Source organism: Cetorhinus maximus, chromosome 25, assembly GCF_964194155.1.
Source record: "Cetorhinus maximus chromosome 25, sCetMax3.hap1.1, whole genome shotgun sequence".
NCBI classification, from domain to species: domain Eukaryota; kingdom Metazoa; phylum Chordata; class Chondrichthyes; order Lamniformes; family Cetorhinidae; genus Cetorhinus; species Cetorhinus maximus.
Genome location: NC_135903.1, coordinates 11,742,960 through 11,766,507, shown reverse-complemented (window position 1 = coordinate 11,766,507; position 23,548 = coordinate 11,742,960). Strand labels below are relative to the sequence as shown.

At 42.9% G+C, this 23,548-nt stretch overlaps 1 protein-coding gene across 4 annotated transcripts in view; it reads left to right on the top strand.

Annotated features, from left to right (window-relative positions):
* nfe2l1b (nfe2 like bZIP transcription factor 1b) overlaps window positions 1–23,097 on the top strand; it is a 39,089-nt gene extending 15,992 nt beyond the window's left edge. Inside the window, exons 2-5 of one of the 4 annotated variants that reach the window (XM_078529449.1) lie at window positions 7,116–7,325; window positions 11,732–11,821; window positions 13,943–14,119; window positions 16,757–23,097. In XM_078529449.1, the coding sequence (XP_078385575.1) occupies window positions 7,116–7,325; window positions 11,732–11,821; window positions 13,943–14,119; window positions 16,757–18,076 (1,797 nt within the window). In that variant the 3' untranslated portion in view covers window positions 18,077–23,097. The remainder of the gene's footprint in view (window positions 1–7,115; window positions 7,326–11,731; window positions 11,822–13,942; window positions 14,120–16,756) is intronic. The other 3 variants (XM_078529451.1, XM_078529450.1, XM_078529452.1) reach the window with 3 other exon arrangements.
* The last annotated feature ends 451 nt before the right edge of the window (window positions 23,098–23,548 follow it).

The following is a 23,548-nucleotide window of genomic DNA, read 5'->3' as shown; positions in this document are numbered from 1 at the left end:
GATGTTGCATAGCCTGTGGCTCAGTTCCACATTCACAAGTTGTCGGGCAGGTTGTATATCCCCATTTGCTTAGTGACACCCATCAATTTATCTGAGTGATAAATATAGGCCAGGACACATTGCACTGGTGCTTTTGGGTTTTCATTGTCTTAACAGACCTGTACATGTATTTTACCCAGACCAGCAGACTCCAGCTGCATGTACACAATATGTTTACAACAGAGCTCAGTTTCTTTTAGTTTGTGTGTATAACATTTCTAGGATATGACATTCATTTCATGGCTCCCTGTCCTTCCTTTTCCATAACGGGTAATCTTCCTTCAAAGACCAGTTCCAGGATAAAGAACTGTAGCTATGAGGATAGATTGGAGAGTTTGGGACTGTTTTCCTTGGAGAAAAAGAAGGCTGAGAAGAGACTTGATAGAGGTATTCAAGAGGGGTATGGACAGGGTAAACAGTGGAAACTGTTCCCACTAAGAGAATGTCAAGAACTAGGGGGCACAGATTCAAAATAATTGGCAAAAGGGGTAAATGTAATGTGAGGAAAATTTTTTTCACCCAGAGGGTGGTTGGAGTCTGGAACAAATTTTCTGAAAGGGTGGTGGAGGCAGGTTCAATTGAGGTATTCACAAGGGAATTGGATTGCTACCTGATAAGAGAGAATGTGCAAGGTTAGGAATAAGGCGGGAGAGTAGGACTAGGTGGAATGCTCTGAGAACCAGTGCAAATTTGATGGGCCAAATGGCCACCATCTGCACTGTAAAGATACTGTGATACTGAGAGTTAACCCCATTAAATTGGAGATTGTTTACTCATGAGCACTGGGTCCTTGGACCAAGATTTTTATTGTCTTCAAATCAGTGAGCTTGTTTGGTCTGGGCATCTAACCAAATCCAAGTCAAGTCAGTGCATAAAAGGAGAAGAATAACATACTGTTTTCAATATCGATACCTCTGACCTTGCAGATTATTTTATTATCCATATTTTGAGGGAACATTTACTTATCCTTTTTTTCCACTCTGTTTTCTCCTCTTTGAGTTCTTTTCGATTTTTCACTCTTCTCTCCATTACCAGCATTGGTTATTTTTTATGGATTTCTATAGTTTATTCAGGTGAGTGGCAGTGTGGAGGCATTTGAGGCTAATCTTGTGAAGATATCTTGCTCTTTTCCCTTGCCTCCTTTCTTGCTTGTGCTCCCTCTTTCTTTTTTTCCTCTATCTCTTTCCCCCACACACTCACCATCTCCTTGGGTAACTGGGTCCCTGCTCATCAGTGTGGCTGAGATTATCTAGCTTGTGGAATAAAACTCTCCACAGGTGGATGATGGCAATCACTCCTGATCAAACGTGAAAGCCTGAACCATCTGTTCGTGCATGCCATGACCAGAAAAAGGTTGTGAATCTTTGAACCAGCACTTTCTATTGTACTGGGCCAGGTTCAAAATATTGGGCTAGGTAACTTCTCCCTGGTGTCTGTTTTGGATGGATTGCACCATTCTAATTTGCTCACTTGTAAAGAAGATATTAACTACAATGGGTTTACTGTGTGTTGGAATATAGCTTGTTGGGTTTTTAATAAATGATCAACAAATCTGTATACTGTAGTGATCTGTAATATTCCCAGTGATCTTATGGTGTGGAATCCACTTGTACATTTAACTCCATCAATGCCTTTTACAAACATCAGTTTAATTAGGACCTGTCATCATTGGGTCAGTGCTATATTCTCAACAGGAATGTGTGGGCATTTTCTTTTACCTGAGATCTCAATTTGGAAATTGGTGAATTTGGTCAATTGGAGAGCAGCAGGATAGTCCAACAATAGTCTGCTGGAACATGTTAATGGATCAATGGTTTAACTTCGTGAATTTGGTCTGACTTGTGACCAAATGAATTTTGTCGGCATTCCATTTCGTCAGCAACTGAACCTAATGTTTTGTTATTGCTTTGTGTCATGCTGTAGGCAGAGTAATGTGTGGAAACTTGCAGTTTATTCCTCCCTTTCCCTTACATTGAGATATAATACTGAGCTCCTGATACTTCACTGGAACTGACCATTGTTCATGCCTGAGCTCAGACTCTCAGGCAGTGCTACTCAAGCATGTTGGGAGAGGTCATGACCCTGCTTGCATGTTGTCCAGCTGGGTCTGCTAGATGTGGCCAAGCGCAGAAACCGTTGGAGTCTCTTCACCCTATGAGCACCCAGGAATTGTAGCACTCTCACCAAGGCTCTGCACAGATCAGAGGATGGATCACGGGATGAAAATGTTGAGGATCAAACAATTGGACAGCCAGAGGTATTGCTGCTTGGGTTTTCCCGCTTTATTTCATGATGGGATTGTGATAGTTGTTGGGTTCTGGTGATTCTACCATATATTACATGATGTTTGTAGATTTTTTTTTGTTCAACAGATATGGGTGGTAATTGGAAAAAGTAGCTTTGTATAGTGGTATTTAATTTACTTCTGTCTCTGGTCAGACTAATGTCCCAAAGTTCCTCATAACCACCCTCTGATTTGCATAATTCTCTTGTGTGGAACAATTGCGGTAGTAATTATGATTTGCATTTTTTTTTCTGCAAAGGAAAGATGCCAGCCTCCTCTTTCCCTTCAAATTATTATTTTTTCCTCCAACTATTTTCCCCTGCTGTTGCCTCTGGCCTATGGTATGATTCAGTGAAACATTAGTTGCTTTTTGCTACTTCCACATGTAAAAGTTTATTTGCCCCAAGTGTTAAAATTGTGTCAGCTGACTTGACTTTGGTGGGTCCCAATTCTGCTCCCTTATGATATCCATTGATCCTTAACCTGGATCCTGGTTATGATTTACTAAATCAACACCGATTGAGCCTGAATCCTTCTATGCTGCTTTCTGGCTAAGGTTTCCCAGCCATCGGGATGGAGTTGCACAACTTCCCTTGTGGGAATAGAAGGAACTTGGTCAAAAGCAAAACACTGGTGGATGCTAGAAATCTGAAATGAAAACAAAAAAATGCTGTAAATGCTCAGCAGTTCAGGCAGCATCTGTGGAGAGAAACAGTTAACGTTTCAGGCCAATGACGAAACATTAGTTCCGTGTTTCTCTTCACATAAGAGACTTGGTCCCTGGCCTCTGCCCTTGCTGGTGAGTGGTAGATTGTGCTTTGAGTGAGGGGTTGAAGGTTCTCCTCTATCTTGTTACACTCTCATACTTGTCGGAGCAGTTTGAGGGACACTGATGGGTAGAGTAGCTCAGTTGATCCATCTCTTAAAATGGAAATGTTATTTTGGTTGGATGGGAGAGAAAATCTTGGTACAGGGTGATAACTCTCACTACAGAAGGAGTTTTTGCAAAGTTGATATGTTTAGGGCAAGTTACAAGTTTTAACTTAAAGGGGAAATGGTTGGGGAGTTGGCAGGGGGCGGGGTGGTAGAATCAAAGCAGGTCATGTTGCTCCTTTAACTCAATGAAATTCCCTCTCTAGAGGTCAAGCTTAAGTTATCATCCTTTGAGCAGTGGGTGTGGGCCTTCGCAAGGAGTAATGTGAACAGTGATTTAAGTTGGATGACAGAATAAAGATAAATAAAGGTAGATAAATGTGGATTAAGTCCAATTACCATATGACTCCCTGCTACAGTTACAGAATTGGGCCAGCCTAGACAGACTGCTCGCCCTGCTCCTCTTGGAGTGCAAAGGAATTACCAGCCACCTAACCCATTGCAGCGCTGTACAACACGCTGACTGCAGAATAACAGAGCTTATGTAAAGTCAAAAATAGCTATGACCCATTATCCATGAGGACAGGAGGAAGTGCTGCAGATGAAATGAGTACTGAAAATTTCAAATATTATTCTCGCCACTCCCGTCGTACAAGGCAGAAGGAATCATCTGGAGTTGTTTGTGTGACCTGGATTATTTGAATCTTACTGCATAATTTTTCAAACTACTTCATATTTAAAGTGTTGAGTGCGTTTCACCATTGCAGCTTTTTAAGTTTGACCATTGACTCTGTAAAGTTTCCACTGATTTTCTTCAGAGGTCACCTTGATCTAAACAGCCTGCTGTTTTAAGCAGCCATTTTTCTCTGAATTGACTATGCTTCTAAGTTTAATTAAATGTGTCAGCTGTCCACCTCCAGACTGGGCTGAGACCACTGATCAGCTGAGCTGTGACTGAGACCAATAGGCTGCCATGGATGTCTGCTAAAAGCAGTCACCCTTGTTCCACGTTCAAGTTGGTTTCAAGGCCTAATGTTTAATCATAAACTGAGTCGCCATCACTGAATTTGTCTGTGTCTACTGGGTTGTGACAGCGGTTGATAATCTGTTCCAATGTGAATTTCATGCACTGTACAGAAAACATTGGCATTTTCCAGTGAATTTGGTGCTAGATGTCCTGGGAAACTTGTTTTGTATTGGGCAAATTAACTTTTTTTTTAAAGGAAAACAGTTATTGAATTCTGGTTTCTTCTGATCTGGACTAAGAAACATCATAACTCTACCTTGAGTGTAAACCAGTTGCAATGACCTGGCTTTATCTGTTAAGATCTCATCCCCAGAGGGACTGCTGGACATGCCTTTAAGGGGCAGGTGGGTTAAACAAAGCATCATCTTAGCCACTAATCAAAACTGCTGCACACCCTTGGAATACAACAATAACAACTTGCATTTATAAAGTACTTTCAAACATTAAATGACCCAAGACGCTTCACAGGAGTGTTAACAGGCTACATTTGAAACAGAGTGCATGTAATATTCAATCTGTGGATAGGTGCATTTCTTCTCTGTTTCTCCTTTTTCTGCTCTTGTCCACACCCCTCCCAAATCCACAGAAACATTTTCCAGTGTCCCATACTGCTGCCAGGCACAGCTTTAATAGAAACAAGCACACTCCCCCTCCTTTAGTGAACTGTATGTATATATTTGATTTTGCTACATCTTATCAAGCTTATCTTCCTGTTTGAGACTGGTGCAATGAAGGTACAGAAGGAACAGTCCAGACTGCTTTGCTACAGCTCACTGCCCCCGTATGTAAATCAGTGGTGGTACCACTGTGACGTGGGCTGGAGAGAGAGAGGAAAGTGGCAGTAAATCGAACATTACTGCCAGGCAGTGCCTTACTAGAGCTTCTATCCATTATATCTAATCTCAAATTTGTGCCCTTCTCAAAGCATTCTAAGCTGCTGTCTGGAATTTGAAATACAAAAGCAGAATAATTGGTTTTAAATCTGGCGGCATTAAAAGGGGAGGGAAATTGATGGGATTGTTTCAGGACCACCTCAACGTGCGAACGGGGGAAAAATTGGAGTTCTTTAGAGATCTATCATTTTAGACTTGCCTTTTTAACTTTTCCCTTACCCTGTTAATGGGATCAGTGGGTTTGTGATTCATCATTTGGGAGCTGATCCAGAGAGATTCAATATCTGGAAAATAAGCAGTTGGTGAAATATCATATAGGGTTTTTTTCCCTTTAAGGCAGTGGGAGAATATTCTGAATAAAAAGCAGGTCTGCTCGTTTCTCTGTGTCTCTGCCTCTCTCCCTTTCCCTGTGATACTTTTTCAAGGTAGTTTTGTAAACTTCAGATCCTTTCTACCGACAGCTGGACACTGCATTTTTTTCTTTTATTTTTGCTTTGTTCCTGAGATGTAAGCAGCATTGACAAGGCAGTAAATCAGAAAATGCTGGCAATTCAGGTCAGGCTGCATCTGTGGAGCAAGAAACAAGAGTTAAGGTTTCAGGTCTCAAGTTCTGTTAGTATGTCATTGACCTGATACATAACTCTGTTTCTCTCCACAGACGCTGCCAGACCACCTGAGTTTTTCCAGTAATTTGTTATTTCAGATTTCCAGCATCCTCAGTATTTTGCTTTAGTTTTGGCTGCACAGTATTTATTGTCTATCTCTGGTGACTGAAGGGTTTAAGAACCAAGCATGTAGTGTACAACTAGAATTAGACTGCGTAGGTGCTGTTTTCCTTGAAAAACATTTGTTAACTAGTTGTTTCTTTAATTTAAATAATAGCAGCTTTCCTGGTCTGGTTCCCAAATTTATTGAACTCCATTTTGCAATATGTCAGGTTGCTAGACCAGTACCAAAACCTCTAGGCTACCATACATTCTCTGGCGGAAGGAATGACCAGCAGTGCTTTTCTGAAACTAGCTGAGTGTAGAAAAGTGTCCCCAGGGTGACAGTCTCACTGTCTCTCTTTTGCTCATTCTCACCCTTTTGTCTTCCACTCATGCTATTCTTCAGTGGCAGTGCCTTGAGAGAGTTTTTTGGTTTGTGGGGGAAATTGGTAACCATCCCATTTCTGTATGTTGGAGTTGTAGCATTCTGAATATTAGGCTGATCAACATTCTGTTCAAACCAGTGTGGTACATTGGTAATTGGCAAATTGACACTTAATACCAAAAAGCAGAGAGTTTGAGGATCAGGTGTGAGGTGGCTGAAACCCTGCAGCTAGACATAGTGAGGTATGGCATACATATTCCTGGAGTAGGGTAGAAAGAGCAACTATTTTCTCTGGTGGGAAAGTCCAGAGGGTTATGTTAGGAGAGATTGATTAGTCTAGGCTTGTATTCCCTTGAATATAGGAGATGTGGGATGATCTTACTGAGCATTCAAAGAGCTGATGAGGTAGATAAAAACTACTATCCTCTGGTGAAGCAAATCCAGAATGAGGGGTATAACCTTTAAAATTAGAGCCAGGTCGTTCGGGGATGATGTCAGGAAGCACTTCACATAAAAGATAGTGGAAACCTGGAAGATACTCTCTCCCGAAACGTTGTTGAGGCCTGGGGGTGAGATTGATAGATTTGTTAAACCAAGATATTAAGGATTACAGAGCCAAGGGGGATAGAGATCGTTAAGAAACAGAGCAGCCATGATTGAATTGAATGGTGAAACTGGTTTGAGGGGCTGAATGGCCTCCTCTTGTACCTCTGTTTATTACCTAGTTTAGTGTCCACTAGTGGGAATTGAAACATTCCCTCCTTGCACCTGTCAGACTGGGGGGAATTACAAATGATCCTATTTCACTTTGAGCTGCTTGCTTTGCAATTGACAATGAAAGTGTCTTGCTTTGTTGCTGAAATAAATTTTGGATACAGCTGGAGTTATTGGAATTCTTTGGTTCTAGGACATTGATCTAATTGATATCCTGTGGAGGCAAGACATAGATCTGGGCGCTGGGAGAGAGGTTTTCGACTACAATTACAGACAGAAGGAGAACGAGCAAGAGGAGGAACAGAGCGAGAAGAATGAAGAGAAAGATGGAAATGGGAGGAGTGGATTGCTGCAGGGGCCTGTTCAAGTGGATGGGGAAACGGGAGAAAGCGTTCCCAATCAGGTACTGGTTCATGGCTAAGGGCAGTTAGTTTAACCTCACCAATAGCCTGCTATCTAGTTCTGGTTGTTCTCGGAATCATACAGCACAGAAGGTGGACATTCAGCCCTTTGTGCCTGTGCCAGCTCTTTGAAAGAGCTATTAAATTAGTTTCACTCCCCTGCTTTTTCCCCTTAGCCCTGCAATGTTTTCCCTGATCAAGCATTTATCCAGTTCATTTTTGAAACTTACTATTGAATCTGTCTTCATTGACCTTTCAGGCAATACACTCAAAATCATCATAATTTGGTGCTCATTTCCCTTGCGGTTTCCTTACCAATTGATCTAAATCTGCACCTTGCTTCCTGACCCTCCTGCCAGCGGAAACTCTCTTTACTTTATCAAACTCCATCATCATTTTTAACACCTATCATATATCTCCTTAAGAATGATCCCAGCTCCTACAGTGTCTCGATGTAACTCAAGTTCGGCATCTACTACCAAAATTTGCCTTTTCCGTGATTTGGGTATTTCCTGAACAGCTTCAAGTTGCAATGCTCAGTTACAAGCTTTAAGCTCTACCAGACGCAGTCACAGTCTAGACAACGTTACTAGGCAGCGTGACTGGTCAGGTGTAGGGATCTGGTAACATGTTTTTACATTCATCTTATCCCAATATTTTTGCTTAACTAAGTAAAGCATGTATATTGAAAGCTTCATTTTAATCTGCATTCTATCACTCCCAAAGGCTGGATCACTGAGAGGCATTAAAATGGAATGATCAGAACATGTCTCGAACTGTTTGCATTAAAGTTTCACTGCAGTTGGCTTCTCTCCATCAAGCTAAATAAAAAGGGAGCTTCAAAGAGGCTCTGTGGCAAGGCGCAAACTGAAATTCCATCCATGTTTGTTCTTCATAGACTTAAAAAAAAGGAAGGGCCTTGGTTCAGATAATGGAATGTTGGATTACCTGATTGCACAGTCACTAAGCCAAACAATCCAATTGTGCACTTGTTTTACTGTTTCAGCCTATAAATCTGATTGTAGATGGGAGTTAGAGTTCTGATTTAAGAAAATTGATGATTTTTCCCTAAACCAGTTCCTCTGTGAGGATGCCTTTTGCTGTGGTGAATGCTGAGATCAGTAGTTCTATGTAGAAAACGATAGCTGTCAGCAGTGGCTCAGCAGGTAGCATTCTCACCTCTAACTAAGAAGGTGTGAGCTCAACAAGTCCCACTTCGGAGACTTGAGTACAAAATCTAGGGAGTGCTGAAATGTTGAAGGTGCCATCTTTTGAATGAAACATTAAACCAGGGCTCCATCTGTTTCTCAAGTAAAAGATCCCATTGCACTTTTTTGAAGACTAATTGGCAAATTCTCACCAGTCTCCTTAAGCAACACCTAAAATCTGGTCATCACGTTGCTGTTTTTAGGACTCTGCTATGTGCAAATTGGTTGCTGTGTTTCCTACATTACTTAAAAATGTAAAGCACTTTGGGATGTCCTAAGATCATGACAGTCGCAAAACCATCTTTTAAATCATAGATTTAACCCCTTCTACCACACTGGCTAACTTCAATGTACAAGGCAACTTTATAATTGATCCTATTGTTGAATGATTTAAAGCAAATGCAATACTATCCTACTAGGCTATAATGGGGGAGGAGGACTGAACGGTTAGGTTGTTCGCACCAAATGTTACTCCGGAAAGCTTCTCATACCTGATCTGAATGAGTCTCAGGGCATTTTAAGTTGTTTGAAGATGACAAACTGTAGCTGTTGAGGTAGGAGTTTAAGAACCAGGATATCATTCTTCCGGCCATTTCTAATTTCATGACTTTAAATGGAAATATTGTACTTGCTACAGTGTTGAACATGTCTTCTCAAGGTTCCCTCCTGCATTCTAAGTTTGGGTGAGGACTTTGTGTGGGAGGGATCAAGTAGAAGCAGCGGTCAGTGTGGAAAGATGTGCCTGTTGTCGTTTTATAAATCATTCCAAATGTTGAGTGTAAGGAAAATTCTAAACAGTAGTCTGGTGGTTTAGTAATATTTAATGATTGGAACTTGTAATCTCTCTGGAGAAGGGTATAGGGATAGCCTCAGGACTGACTGCTATGGAAATTGAATATACTGCCTCAGTATCTACAATACAGATGTCTTTAATCATTAATTTTATAACTTTGTACAACTGCATTGCTACTTGCCAGCCCTAATAGTATAAGGTACCACCCAGTGTAGCACTGAACAACATAGACCAGAAATTCATTGATGTTTTGATTCGTGCTGTATGATGAGCCAGTCTGGGGAGGGAAAAGGAAGTGTTTTTATTTAAGGAACACCTTAGGAAGGATATATTGGCCTTTGAGGGAGTACAATGCAGTTTTACCAGAATGATACCAGGGTTCCAAAGATTAAATTGGTGAAAACTGTGAAGAAATTTTAAAAAAGAAATATTTCTCAAGACCTGTTTTTATCAATGCAAATATTCCTTTGTTAACCAGTAGACTACTTGTTCACCTTAATTTAGAAAGAAACTTGACTTTTTTCTACAACTTCAAACAAAAAAATTGTTGGCAAACAAGCTGGTGAAAAGCGGACAGTTTCCAAGGTACTTTTTTTAACAGCTGAAAGATTTTATTGTAGAAGAGATTACACAAATTGGAATTGTATTCCCTAGAGTTTAGGAGATTAAGGGTGATTTGATAAGCGGGAACAGATGGGGCAGATGGAGAGGGTTGGCAAGTTTAGGACTAGGGAACATAGCCTAAATGTTAGACCCAGACCTTTCAGAAGTGAAATTCGGAAACACTTGCAATCAAAGAATGATAAAAGTTTGGAATTCTCTTCTGCAAATGACAGTTGATGGGTTAATTTTAATCTGAGATTGACAGTTTTTTGTCAACCAAAGGTATGCAATATCTTCCTTAGTATTTGTGTTACAGAAAGACACCACTTATAATGAGCTGGACTCTTCTCTGATATAATAGGAATGTAGCTTTTTTTAAAAATCCTTTGGATGTGGGTGTCGCTGGCATGGCCTGCATTTGTTGCCTATCCCTAATTGCCCTTGAACTGTGTGGCTTACTAGGCCATTTCAGAGGGCATTTGAAATGCAGTCACATTGTTGTAGATCTGGAGTCACACGTAGGCCAGACCAGGTAAAGACAGCAGATTTCTTTCCCCTAAAAACCAACATAGTTCTCGTGGTCACCGTTACTAAGACTGGCTTTTAATTCCAGATTTTTAAAAATTGAATTTAAATTCCATCAGCTGCCGTGGTGGGGTTTGAAACCATGTCTCTGGAGAATTAGCCTGGGCCTCTAGATTACTAGTCCAGTGACATTACCACTATGCCACCATATCCCCCACTTACGTAGTATATAAGCACCTTTTCATGGTAACATGTTCTTGTGTGTTAATAAATACAATATGCTAAAATGATTAGCAACGGTGCTTTTTAAAGGTTGCATAAATGCACAAAACTCGTTGTGCCTGTGGGTATATTCTGGCATTTATCATTGGTTGCTTAATGCTCCTGTTGACTATTTTCCTAATGTACAAAAAATGTAGCATTTATATAACTTTCTTCCACCTCTGGCAAACTTGTGGTGAATCACATTGAAATGCAAATGTGGCAGCCATTTTGCACACAGCAAGGAACATAGGAAGAGGAGGCCATTCAACCCCTCAAATAAAATGAGATTGATTAAAACTTTTTGTTTGAGACTTTGAGTTTGCACTATTCCCAAATGTTAGATCCAGCATAAACATTTAGAAAAAAACACATTACAAAAGGATGAATGCATTTTTTTTTAAAGCAGTTTCCTCTACAGTTCCTAGCTGCTCATCATTATAAAATTCTCCAATTTATCTATCTTCAGTCCTTTGTGGATGATCTCACGCTTATGTAACATTTACAGCACGGAAATGGCCATTTACCCCCCCCTCAGTACATGCTAACATTTATGGTCCACGCAAATCTTCTTTCACCCATTTCTTACCCCTTCAACATAGTCGCACTTGTCGGCATCAAACTTTTCATCTGCCATAGTTTTGCCTACTCAGTTCATTTATCAATGTGCATTGCAACTTCCTGTTCCTACCTACACTGTTTACGCTAATACAGTGTCACTAATACAGAAACACAGGTATATACCTCTTGTTTTTTGCCAATAATTATGTGGATCTTTAAGGAAAGTTTTCTAGCAGTCCATATTGACGTAGACATTCCCTTGTTTATATAGCTTTTTGCCTTAAAATTAGATCTTTAAGCTTAGCCTTGAAGTCGATAGTTTGGCTGCTGTGTGGTTTTATAATTGTCTCCCAGACACACTTTACTTGCGGTTTGTGTGCACGCATGTTTCTTATTGAAAGGCAGTTCTGACATTTCTGTTGGCTGAAGCTAATCAGATCTGGTGTTATTTTGTCAGGTGCCGGAGTTGGCTGAGCAGACGGCACCTTCCTTCGAGGAGTGCTTGAGGCTTCTGGATGAAACATTTTCTTTTGGGGAGGATTCTGAGGTAAGCGAGTCAGTGAATCGTGACAACGCCATGTCTGGATTTAACCTAGAACCAAAAACCATTATGCCGTAAACACTCCACCCAGGTTCGATGTGAATTTTTATTGTGGATTCCTGGCAGTAACTATAAAGCTGCCATCTCTGGGTCTAGATATCCTCGTGTAGGATGTATATGGTTTTTGGAAGGAGCGGTCTGTGATTGAGACCAGAGATTAGAGCTTGGAGGCAAGAGCCAGAAACTGGAGCTAGGTATCAGAAGGTTGATTAATAAGGAAAATTTGAAGGAAACTTGAGCTGTTCATTGGCGTTAGGAGGTGGATGGGTTATCTGGTACCTACAAACAGTATGAGAAAGGCAAATTTAGAATGCTGCTTTGAGCTAAACCATGGTAGTCATTGAGGGTGAATTCCGGGGTTGGGAGAGATGGGTGTGGACGGTGGGATCAGAGTCACTGGTCAGTATGGAAGGGATGGGGGAGGGTATAAGGCCTGGCACCAGGACGTTTGCCAGTGTGATGAACACACAAAACCAATTTCCAGTTAGGATAATTGAGGCAAAAACCCCTAGATGATAAAATGATATGAGGGGACTAAAGATTGGAGTAGCTGGGGGTCATCCTTATTCATTGCTAGCAAGTGGCTTCCAACTATTTGGATTCTGCAGGTTAGTCTTGTATTCCTGTCAGGATGTATATAACACACTTCATTGTTTGTTTGTGTGTGTGTGTGTGTTCACGAATTTTAGTGGGTGTATTGATGTGCTTCATCTAATTTGGCACTGTGACGCTATATCTCCCTTTCACTGAGGGAGTAATCATTGTAAATTGTATCAAGCAAAACATAGCAAAAACAGAAACATAAATACCTGGAAAAACTCAGCAGGTCTGGCAGCATCGGTGGAGAAGAGCACAGTTGACGTTTCGAGTCCTCATGACCCTTCAACGGAACTAAGTAAAAAATAGGAAAGGGGTGAAATATAAGCTGGTTTAGGGGGGGAGGGTTGTTGGGACAAGAAGCCAGTGATAGGTGGAGATAACCAAAAGATGTCACAGACAAAAGGACAAAGAGGTGTTGAAGGTGGTGATATTATCTAAAGGAATGTGCCAATTAAGGGTAGAAAGCAGGACAAACAAGGTACAGATAGCTCTAGTGGGGGTGGGGTGGGGTGGGGTGAAGGAATACTAAAAAGGCTAAAAGGTAGAGAGAAAACAATGGATGGAAATACATTTAAAAATAATGGAAATAGGTGGGAAAAGAAAAATCTATATAAATTATTGGAAAAAACAAAAAGGAGGGGGAAAAACGGAAAGGGGGCGGGGATGGAGGAGAGAGTTCATGATCTAAAATTGTTGAACTCAATATTCAGTCTGGAAGGCTGTAAAGTGCCTAGTCGGAAGATGAGGTGCTGTTCCTCCAGTTTGTGTTGAGCTTCACTGGAACAATGCAGCAAGCCAAGGACAGACATGTGGGCATGAGAGCAGGGTGGAGTGTTGAAATGGCAAGCGACAGGGAGGTCTGGGTAATGCTTGCAGACAGACCGAAAGTGTTCTGCAAAGCTATCACCCAGTCTGCGTTTGGTCTCTCCAATGTAGAGGAAACCACTTTGGGAGCAACGAATGCAGTAGATTAAGTTGAGGGAAGTGCAAGTGAAATGCTGCTTCACTTGAAAGGAGTGTTTGGACCCTTGGACGGTGAGGAGAGGGGAGTTGAAGGGGCAGGTGTTGCACCTTCTGCGGTTGCATGGGAAGGTGCTGTGGGAGGGGGTTGAGGAGTAGGGGGTGACGGAGGAGTGGACCAGGGTGTCACGGAGGGAATGATCCCTTGCAAAACATAGCTTTAATCCTCACACTATACACTAGTCACAAGGCTAAAGGTGGTTGTTTCTGCAATTCAACATGATGCTAAGTTGACCGTGACTGTGAACCTCAGTTCCTGAGGTGCAGACACTTGCTGCTGTGGTGAACGTAGCAAATCATTGAGTAATGTAATTAATGTCTCCCTATCCAGCATCCCCCCCATCAAGGCAAGCGTCACACTATGTGCACACTTGCTTGTATAGGAACAACCTGAGATACGTTGATGGGGCACGGCACAAGACTGAATTTCATGTCTTCTGTTATCAGTTTCCAGCAGCAGTATCCTCAGTGCTGAATGAGGCTTTAGACAATGCTCTGCCCAGCACCAGCGACAGCCTGACTGCAGGCTCACAGATGACCCTTCTTCCACCTCTCTTGAGGCCAGAGACTCCTTTAGACTTAGAACAACAGTGGCAGGACCTCTTGTCCCTCATGGAGCTACAGGTGAGCATGTTCTGAACTGTGTGCATGGTTTGTTTTGCTCTGTGTCGATGTGTGCAGGTACTTTGGTGGGTTTTCCTAATTAACATTCCTGTCTGATGCAAAAAACCTGAGGTACAATTCAACCCTCACCAGATTGCCTGTTTACCTAAGGCAGTGTATGCAATGAACTGCCCATAGCCTTTTGGATAAAATGGGCTACCAAGTGAGGCACAGCCAGGAATGTTTGTACTAAGCTGGCTGACGCAATATGAGTGCTATACTGCACTCTGTGCTCCTTGGACTAGGGAGTTTCTGTTTCTGAGAAATATCTAGATATAGTCTGTGTCACATGAGGGCAGGTTGGATTTAAAGGTTATAATCAAATAGCCTGTCAACACACTCTGTCTAGACTTGTACAGAAGGGATGGTCATTTGGCAAGGTAACGGAGGGCACCCAAGTACCTGTGGAACCATGCTAAAACATGAGTCAATGCCTTCAGGAGTGGAGAGGCTAGTTAAACTTGCATTGGGTTTTCCTGTTGGATGCAATGCAGTATAGTTTGATAGGACCTGTTCATTAGGAGGAGGTGCTGGGCTAAAGTTGAATGCTTCTTCCACAAGGATTGACACACAATGCAGACACGATGGGCTGAATGGCCTCGTTCTGTGCCGTTAAGATTCTGTGATTGGAAACTGAAAAACAGAAAATGCTGAAAAACAGAAAACTCAGCACGTCTGGCAGCATCTATGGAGAGAGAAACAGAGTTAACGTTTCAAGTCAGTATGATTCTTCAGAGCTAAAGAGAAGTAGAAATATGATGGATTTTATACTGTTTGAAGAGGCTGGAGCAGGTGGAGCAAAATAGGAGGTCAGGGATAGGTGGGAGCTAAGGAGAAATTTGACAAAGAAGTCCTGGACAAAGGGAGTGTTAATGGTAGTGTTAAAGACTAAAGAAGGTGCTGATAGAAGATAGCAGAATGTGTTAATAGCAGAACAAGGGTCAGCGATCTGTGAAAGCACAACATAGAAACCAGTGACAGGTGGCCCTGTGGGTGGGGGTGGGTTGGGGAAAAAAGGATTTAAAAAACATTAAAAAGTAGATTAAAAAAGGGAGTAAAGATGGACGAAAGAGTTCATGGCCTCAAGTTGTTGGACTCAGTGTTAAGTCTGGAAGGCTGTAAAGTGCCTAATCGGAACATGAGATGGGCCGGACATGGTTGAGGGCCCCGTCAACCACAGTGGAGGGGAACCCTCAGTGAAGCAAAAAGTTCCAGTGAAGCCTAATGCAAACTGGAGGAACAGCACCTCATCTCTTGCATCTCTTCCCCTCCCTCCCAAAACCATAATAGGGACCCCCTTGTCCTCATTCTTCACCCCACCAGCCTCCACATTCAAAGGATCATCCTCCGCTATTTCCCCCAACTCCAGCATGATGTCAAATACATCTTCCCCTCACCCCCCCCCCCCCCACCCCCAGTCAGCATTCTGTAGGAACCATTCCCTCTGACCCCGGTCTACTACTCCATCACCCCCAACTCCTCACCCCCTTCCCAGGGCATGTCGCCATGCAATTACAGAAGGTGCAACACTTGCATCTTTACCTTCTCCCTCTTCACCATCCAAGATCCCAAACACTCCTTTCAGGTGAAGCAGCACTTTACTTGCACCTCCTTCAATTTGGTCCACTTTATTCACTGCTCCCAATGCGGTCTCTACTTTGGGGAGACTAAATGCAGACTGGGTGACCGCTTTGCGGAACACCATCGGTCTGTCCGCAAGCATGACCCAGACTTTTCTGTTGCTTGCCATTTCATCACACCATCCTGCTCTGATGCCCGCATGTTCATCCTTGGCCTGCTGCAATGTTCCAGTGAAGCCCAATGCAAGCTGGAGGAACAGCACCTCATCTTCCAATTAAGTGCTTTACAGCCTTCAGGACTTAACATTGAGTTCAACAGCTTCAGACCATGAACTACCTCCTCCATCTTTACCCCCCCCTTTTTAATCCAATTATTTTTTTTATTTTTATTCATTTTTTAACTTATCCTTTTTCCCCAACCCACTTCCATCCTCCAAACAGGGTCACATATCACTTGTTTTTATGTTGTGCTTTCACAGAGCGCTGACCCTTGTTCTGCTATTGATATGTTATGCTGTCTTACCTTTATGCTACTATCAGCACCTTCTTTAGTCTTTAACACTCCCTTTGTCCTGTGTCCATAACATCTTTGTCAAATTTCCCCTTAGTTCCCACCTATCCCTGACCTTCTATTTTGCTCCACCTCCTCTTAAACAGTATAAAATCCATCACATTTCTACTTATCTTTAGCTCTGAACAAGAGTCACATGGACTTGAAACGTTAACTCTGTTTCTCGCTCCACTTGCCAGACTTGCTGAGATTTTCCAGCATTTTCTGTTTTTATTTCCGATTTCTAGCATCCACAGTATTTTGGTTTTAACTGAAAGAACAAGTGTCCGAGTTCATTCTTCATTTGTTCTCTGGCTTATATCAACTATTTTGCAGTTGCGCACCAGCTATTGAGCATGGATGATAGAGGCATGATAACAGGTTCCCGAGGTTGTGCTCCTCAGCAGTGTATGCCCTAGAAATATGTGTGGCCAACTTTTTTAATCATATTTTGATCCTCATTTGCAGGATATGGAAGTGACCAACAGTGTAACATCATCATACAATAATGACTCTGGGAATGGCAGCGCTGACGTGCCCACAAACTACAACCAAACTCCAGCCACAGCAATCAATCAAGATGTAAGTCTCCACGATGCCACTCTGCCTCCATGTGGCCAGGACTTCCCATCATTCTTTAATCCAAATTTGGAGAACCCTTCTGTGGAAAGCAGTCCCAGACTCCAGCGACTGGCATCCACCAATTCCACCAACTTTGATGCCACCTTTGGTTCCACCAACTTCACAGGGATGTTTTTCCCTCCTCAGATTAATGGAACCAGCAATGAGACTTCTGGCTCCAGCTTGCCTGACCCTCTATCTAGCCTACTGGATGAGGCAATGTTTGATGAGATCAGCTTGATGGACCTGGCCATGGAAGAAGGTTTTGGTCCGATGGTGGCCTCGCAGATTGAGGAGGAGCTGGACTCTGATTCTGGCCTCTCTCTTGATTCAAGCCACAGCCCTGCTTCTCCGAGCAGCTCTGAATCCTCATCCTCTTCCTCCTCCTCGTTCTACCAGGAAGGGGCAGTCGGATATAGCACTGATTCGGAAGCTGCGGACTCCGAAGAGCCCGAGAGGGAGGGTGCAGTGGGAGGCTATCAGCCAGAATACAGCAAGTTCTGCCGAATGAGTTACCAGAATCCCAGCTATTTCCACTCGCTGCCTTACTTGGATCAAGTCAACCACAACCATACTTACAACCTGCCCCCTGGGGCTTCTGTCTCCAGTGAACAATATCACCCCAGCCCTGGAAAGAAAGCAGTAATAAAGGAAACCCATTCCAGTCGCATGGATATACATCTGGGCCGGGATGAGCGCAGGGCCAGGGCACTGAAGATCCCATTCTCCAATGACAAGATCATCAACTCACCAGTCGACGAGTTTAACGAGCTCCTGTCCAAGTATCAGCTCACTGAGGCCCAGCTGACCCTCATCCGTGACATTAGGCGCCGTGGGAAAAACAAACTAGCAGCTCAGAACTGCCGTAAGAGGAAGCTAGACACCATTCTGAACCTGGATCATGATGTGGATCACCTGAAGAAGCAGAAGGCCAGGCTGCTAAAGGAGAAAGTGGAGTTTGTCAAGTCCTTGCGCCAGATGAAGCAGAAACTGCAGGAGCTTTACCAGCAGGTCTTTGACCGCCTGAGGGACGAGGAGGGAAGGCCTTACTGCCCAAGCCAGTACTCCCTCCAGTACACAAACGATGGCAGTGTGCTGGTTATGCCTCGGGCCCTAATCTCTCAGCAAGGAAAATCAGACAAGAAGAAGAACAATAAGAAGAAGTGAAATCCACGGCCAGCCCTGGTGTCTGGCTTTGAACTGAACTAAAGAAAGGAACTCAGCGAGAGGCAGCGCCTCCAGAAAGCTGCCGCTGACTTTTACAAATAGACAACTGACAATTCGCACCTTCTTGTATTTGAAAATATCTCGCAAATCTGACAGCTGCAGGTCAGTTAGGATGGAACAGTATCCCAGGAGGGTCGGTGACAGAGCTTTATGTATTGAGTTGGTAGTTTGCTTTTGACCACAGCTTGAGAATCAATAAGTGTCTTTGCACTCCTGTTGTGTCCCTTGGGAAGAATAGGTGCGTGCGCTTATGTGCCTGCTTAGAGGGAGGGGTGAAAGAGCTCTGGATGTAGCAACTGAAAGGAAATTTTCTCTCTCTCTCTCTCTCTAATCGAGACACCCTGGCTGTGGGTAACAAACTACTCAGCAAAACAAATGAGGATTAAAAATAATTCCCACTCCTCCACAGTTTACATACATAAACCAGAAGCTATGTGTTCAGTTGTTACTTGAATATTTCCCTTTTTTTTTTAAATCTAAGGACTTGATGTGTGAACTAAGGGCGTTTGTTCACAGGCAATTTTTTATTTAAAAGTTCTAACTTCTAAATAAATCGGCTGCATACATTTTGAAATCTAGATGGTAAAAGTTACTGATAGAGGTGGCTTGGATAAAGTACAGTTGTGCGAAGAGTATTTCCTTTCAGAGGCACTGTGCTGCTATGAGAGTCTTGGGCCTGCCATCCTGAGTATGACCTTGCTCCGCAGGGATTCATTTTTGCCAAGTGCTAAATCTCTAGCAGGGTTTGAAGAGGCGATCTACTTGGAGTCCTTGCCCCGATGGCTCTATTTATTAAGTGCAGAAGTCAAGCCTTGCAAGTTTAGTTTTATTTCTGTTATACAGTCTGTTCATTTGGGGACTAAGGAGTGTTTTAAATTTTTGTTCATTGCCTTGCACTCCACACACACTGAGGGGCAGCTGAGCAGAAATACCTGTTTAACTCCTTTCGCTTAGTTAGGAGACTGTTTCAGAACTCGAATTGAGGTGGGGGCCCAGGTGATTGTTGCCATATTTGCCCCGTCAGCTAGGCCCCCCTTCCATGACCCCTCAGTTCATCCTGTCTGAGACAGGATAACTGACCATTGGGACTTGAGACCTAAAGCTGCTGGATGCTTGCTGATGCATGGTGCTGCTAAGGTACAGGTTATTTAACTTATCAAAGAACAAGACAGGAATACTGTGAACAGAAGACCATGTGGTCGCTGGAATTTCAATGTGTGATGTATTAAGAATGATGAATTTATTTGTTGTCGCCTTCCTCCTTTGGCATTCTTCCCAACACCAGGTATTTTCTGTGGTGAGGGGGTTGTGTGGAAAGGGGAAGGAAGAGGCATTAGCTGGGGGTGAGTGGGGGAAGAGAGCCTGTCCCTAGGCTTTTCTCAATGACACTATAAATTGGTGATGTCAAGGAGCATTATGGGCTGTCCTTCGCTTTTCCCAGTTAGTTACGGCTGAAATCTGGAGATCTTTGTGTTGCGGGAGACTGTACTGTTCCCCTCTCTCCTTTACTCAGTGTGCTGTGATTTATTGGGGAGGTAGTGGCTGTCTCAAGATCCCCATTTGTGTACCAAATGTGTTGACGTTATTAACCGTGAGTGCAGCTCTCCTTTTTATGGATTCTAGGTGTGTCAGGTAATCTGCTGTCAGGCCACTGTGTGGTGTGTGCCTGTAAATCCTGGCTTTGTCAGCTTTCCTTTATTTTTGTGTATGCAGGGACCCGTGCCTCTGCTGTGACCGGGTTGTCACCACATGGGGATCTACAAGTGTGAAGCAGCCCTCAGATTCCCTGCCCCATTCAATATTTAAGATAAGGATTTGTGTCACGATGTGTCTTTGAAATGTGCTATATTGGGTTTAGAGTTGTGGGGGGGGAGGTGCCGTGGATGGATTTCTAGACTAGATTAGCCCTAATGCAGCAATCAGAGTTTCTTCACTTGGTTAGTGCAGATTTTAGAAACTTGCAAAGGAAACTCAATAGCAAGAATGCTTGGCAGTTGCATTTTTCCTTCCTGATTTTATATCCTGGCAATTGGAGTCTGATCTGTCAGAATACTAACCCCATTCAAGTCGAAAAGCACTGCTGTTTTAATAGAGGGCAAAATAAATGGATTAACATCTCTAATGGAAGAGGCACTCTACGAACGAAAGTAGGTGTTCAGACAGCTTCTGGGTTCATCACAGAACCAGGCAATCTGAATGCAGTTCAATCTGCGGTTATTATTCAAATAATGCAGGGAGGAATTGTTGCTTTGCAGAGTGAAAACCTTTTATACTTTTGATCATAAACTGTGTGATATCAAACTAACTAGCTCAGGGCTGTAACATGATAGTGATCTAGAGAATGCAGAAAAAAAAGCTTGGTTTCCAAAATGGAGTGTTTCCTGTTGGTAATCTCCACAGTTTCTTGATTGGGAATGGAGATGAGGCAAGATGGAGGAGAGGCTCACTTATAATGAAAGGATGCTGTCCAGCAGGATGTGTGCACTTGTGCAAGGATTTGGTGGGATGTTCTCTGGTTTTGGATGCATGGCTGACTTGAATCCTCCCATCCCACACCTCTGAAGATGACTTGGTTCTAGTGCTGATGTTGAATGAACCCTGCATTCTGTGACCATTCTGATTGACAGCGGTTAGTGTGGAGATTTTTAAGAACTGGCTTTTGGCTGCAGCTCATGTTATTCGTACTCCAGATAGAGGCTACAACTCCATGTACACTGGCTGTTGATGCACCTACGCTCCAGTATTGACTACGAGCCATTATTTTAGTCTCACTGGCCCTGCCACTTCTGCATGGCATGTTCGGTTGTGATGCAATAATCATCCGAGACACTCTGCCATTTTCAGGTATCTGAGGTTCTGGATGTCAAGATTCAGCTCCTCCTCCCACTTTGCCAAGACTAACAGGTAACTAGCAAGAAAGGAGACTTGTGACAGGCAGAAGTTAACAAATATCATCATCCTCCAGCTGATTCACCACTTATCAGTTTCCAGTGATTTCAAGAAATGACGACTAGTCTTGGGTCAGGAGTCGCTGCAGTTTTCCATTGTCTTGTGTTAGCTTACTCCATGTTAAGTGTGTAGCATTTCCAAGATGCATAACCTTCCCTTCATTAGTGTCTGTGTATAAAGATAACTTAAGTGAATAGATTTGAAGTCATAACCATTATCAATTTATCTACAGGGAAACATCTTTCTTGAGTGTAAATTTGCAATTTTAATTGTGAAGCTAATTTCAAGTGATCTCTTAGTTATTGACTAAGACGCATTGCACCAAGTGCTCAGTCCTTCAGCCCCTGATTCTGATCCTGGTGGTCAGAATGTGATTGTCAGGGATGGGATGGGATGGTTTCTGATAATCCTGAGCTGTCTGTAGCGCTGCAGTTTAAAGAAAGCAGCTTCACCTGAACAGTTCATTGCAGGGACCTTTTTAATCGGACTTGGGCTCCCTCTGCTGCTGCTATTTTAAATTTTACACAAACTGCATTTTTTTCCCTTGCCCGAAGGCAATTTTACGATTCACAGGAACCCTCAATTAACTTGAAGTGACTTATTTATTTAGATCAGCTCCGACAGGGGAAACTGGTTTTGACTGTCTGGGAGAGGAAACTGAGCTGGACCATGTCAAGCAGGAATTGGCAATGCAATCCCAAGTTGGAGTTCTGCTTTCCCACATCCTCTTCCTGCCTGATGCATTGCACAGCCTTCACTGCTAGCAGGCTGGTATAAGACTGAGTGGAGCACAAGTTAAAATCCCTGCTGCAATTTATGGGATTACATGGAATGTAACAGCATTGAAACTGGTCCATGCCAGTGTTTATGCACCAATGTCCTTCCATTCCCCTTTCATCTCATCCTATCATATCCTTCAATTCCTTTCTCCCTTGTGTGTTTATCTAGCTGCCCCTTAAAAGCATTTGTTAGTAAGACAAGTCGCAAAACTCATGAACTTTAATAAACTTAAATGAAGCTAAAGTGGGAGTTGCTAAGTTTTGTATAAGACTTCCTATAGTTTGTGACTGTTCAGTGTCGGGCTTTCCATGAAGGTGGGTGAGTTCATTTTGGGACAGCAAAGTTTGCATTACGTTGACTGTTTCTAGTGGAAAAGTAGTTGGGCAGGCAAATCCTCAGGGGGGGGGGGGTTCCAACAAACAGGTTGCACAAAGCTCAAATTTCTAAAGAGTGAGCAGGTCCAGTACCTGGGGAGATGGAGACAAACCAACAACCATGTTGCTGTGTTCGGTTTGCCTGCCTACTGGCCTGTGTTCCTAAACACTGCTAACATTTATTTTCCCTGCACCCAGAGCAGATTTCTAACTCTTAGATGTGTTCCCACTCACTCAAAAATGAAACAATCAAGGTTCTGAATGCACCAAATTGTATGCTGAGAGCTCCTGATCTGGCAGGTGTGTGCAAGCCTGCCTGTTGAATTAGGACATTCTCTCTGATCATACAATTTCAAGGTTCCATGCTCAGGAACAACACTGGTCCGCCATCGTTCCCAGGTGCTGATTGCCAAGGGATGGGCAGTTTCTAGAAACAAATCATGGTTAAAGCTGACTCTGCATTTCTGGTTAGTTCTAACGGCACTTAATAACATTTGCTCCAAAGAGGTTACTGAACAGCTTCATTCTCCCAGCTGTGCAAGAGATTGTTTCCTTCACCTGTGTATACACCTATACCAGCTGTTGCAGAATAACCAGTAATCTCTCCTGTTTTTTTTTTGGTTTTTGTGCTTATTTATGTTAAGTTATGGATGATGGAGTGTTTCTCCTATTTTATTGTTTTAGTTTCCTGTCAGATTTGTGCAGATATAATGTTGCCTATAAACAAATGTCTTGATTTTTTTTCTTGGCTTGGCAGGGAATATCTCTCTCAAATCTGTATATTTTTCTTTACATGGAAACTTGCAGCAAACCAGGATTGTTTGGGGAGGGAAATTCAATAAATTAGTTCTATTTTCAGATGTTTTCAAGGCTAATTATTTCATTCTACCGGATGTTCCTGTTTGTTTGGGGGTAGGTGGAGGGGATGAGAAAATTAGATGTTCACCTCTGCCTCAAGGTAGAAAAATGTAAACCTGTTTTGACAAAGCATTTCTGGATGGATGGTGGTGGGAGTTTTTACACCTGTCCATGTCTGATCTTGACCATGTCCATATTGGGAATGAAGGGATCATTCCTTCTGCAAAATTGAGAGCAGTCCCACATACTAGTCCAGTAACAGTATGACATCACTATTCTCACCAAATCATATCTGACAATGACCCAGACACCTGTCACCCTGGATGCATCCTATCCCACCAGCAGGACCGACCGCCCTGGCAGCACAGTGGGGAGGGAGTCCTTAACGTTGACTCCAGCCCTCCTATCCCACCAGCAGGACCGACCGCCCTGGCAGCACAGTGGGGAGGGA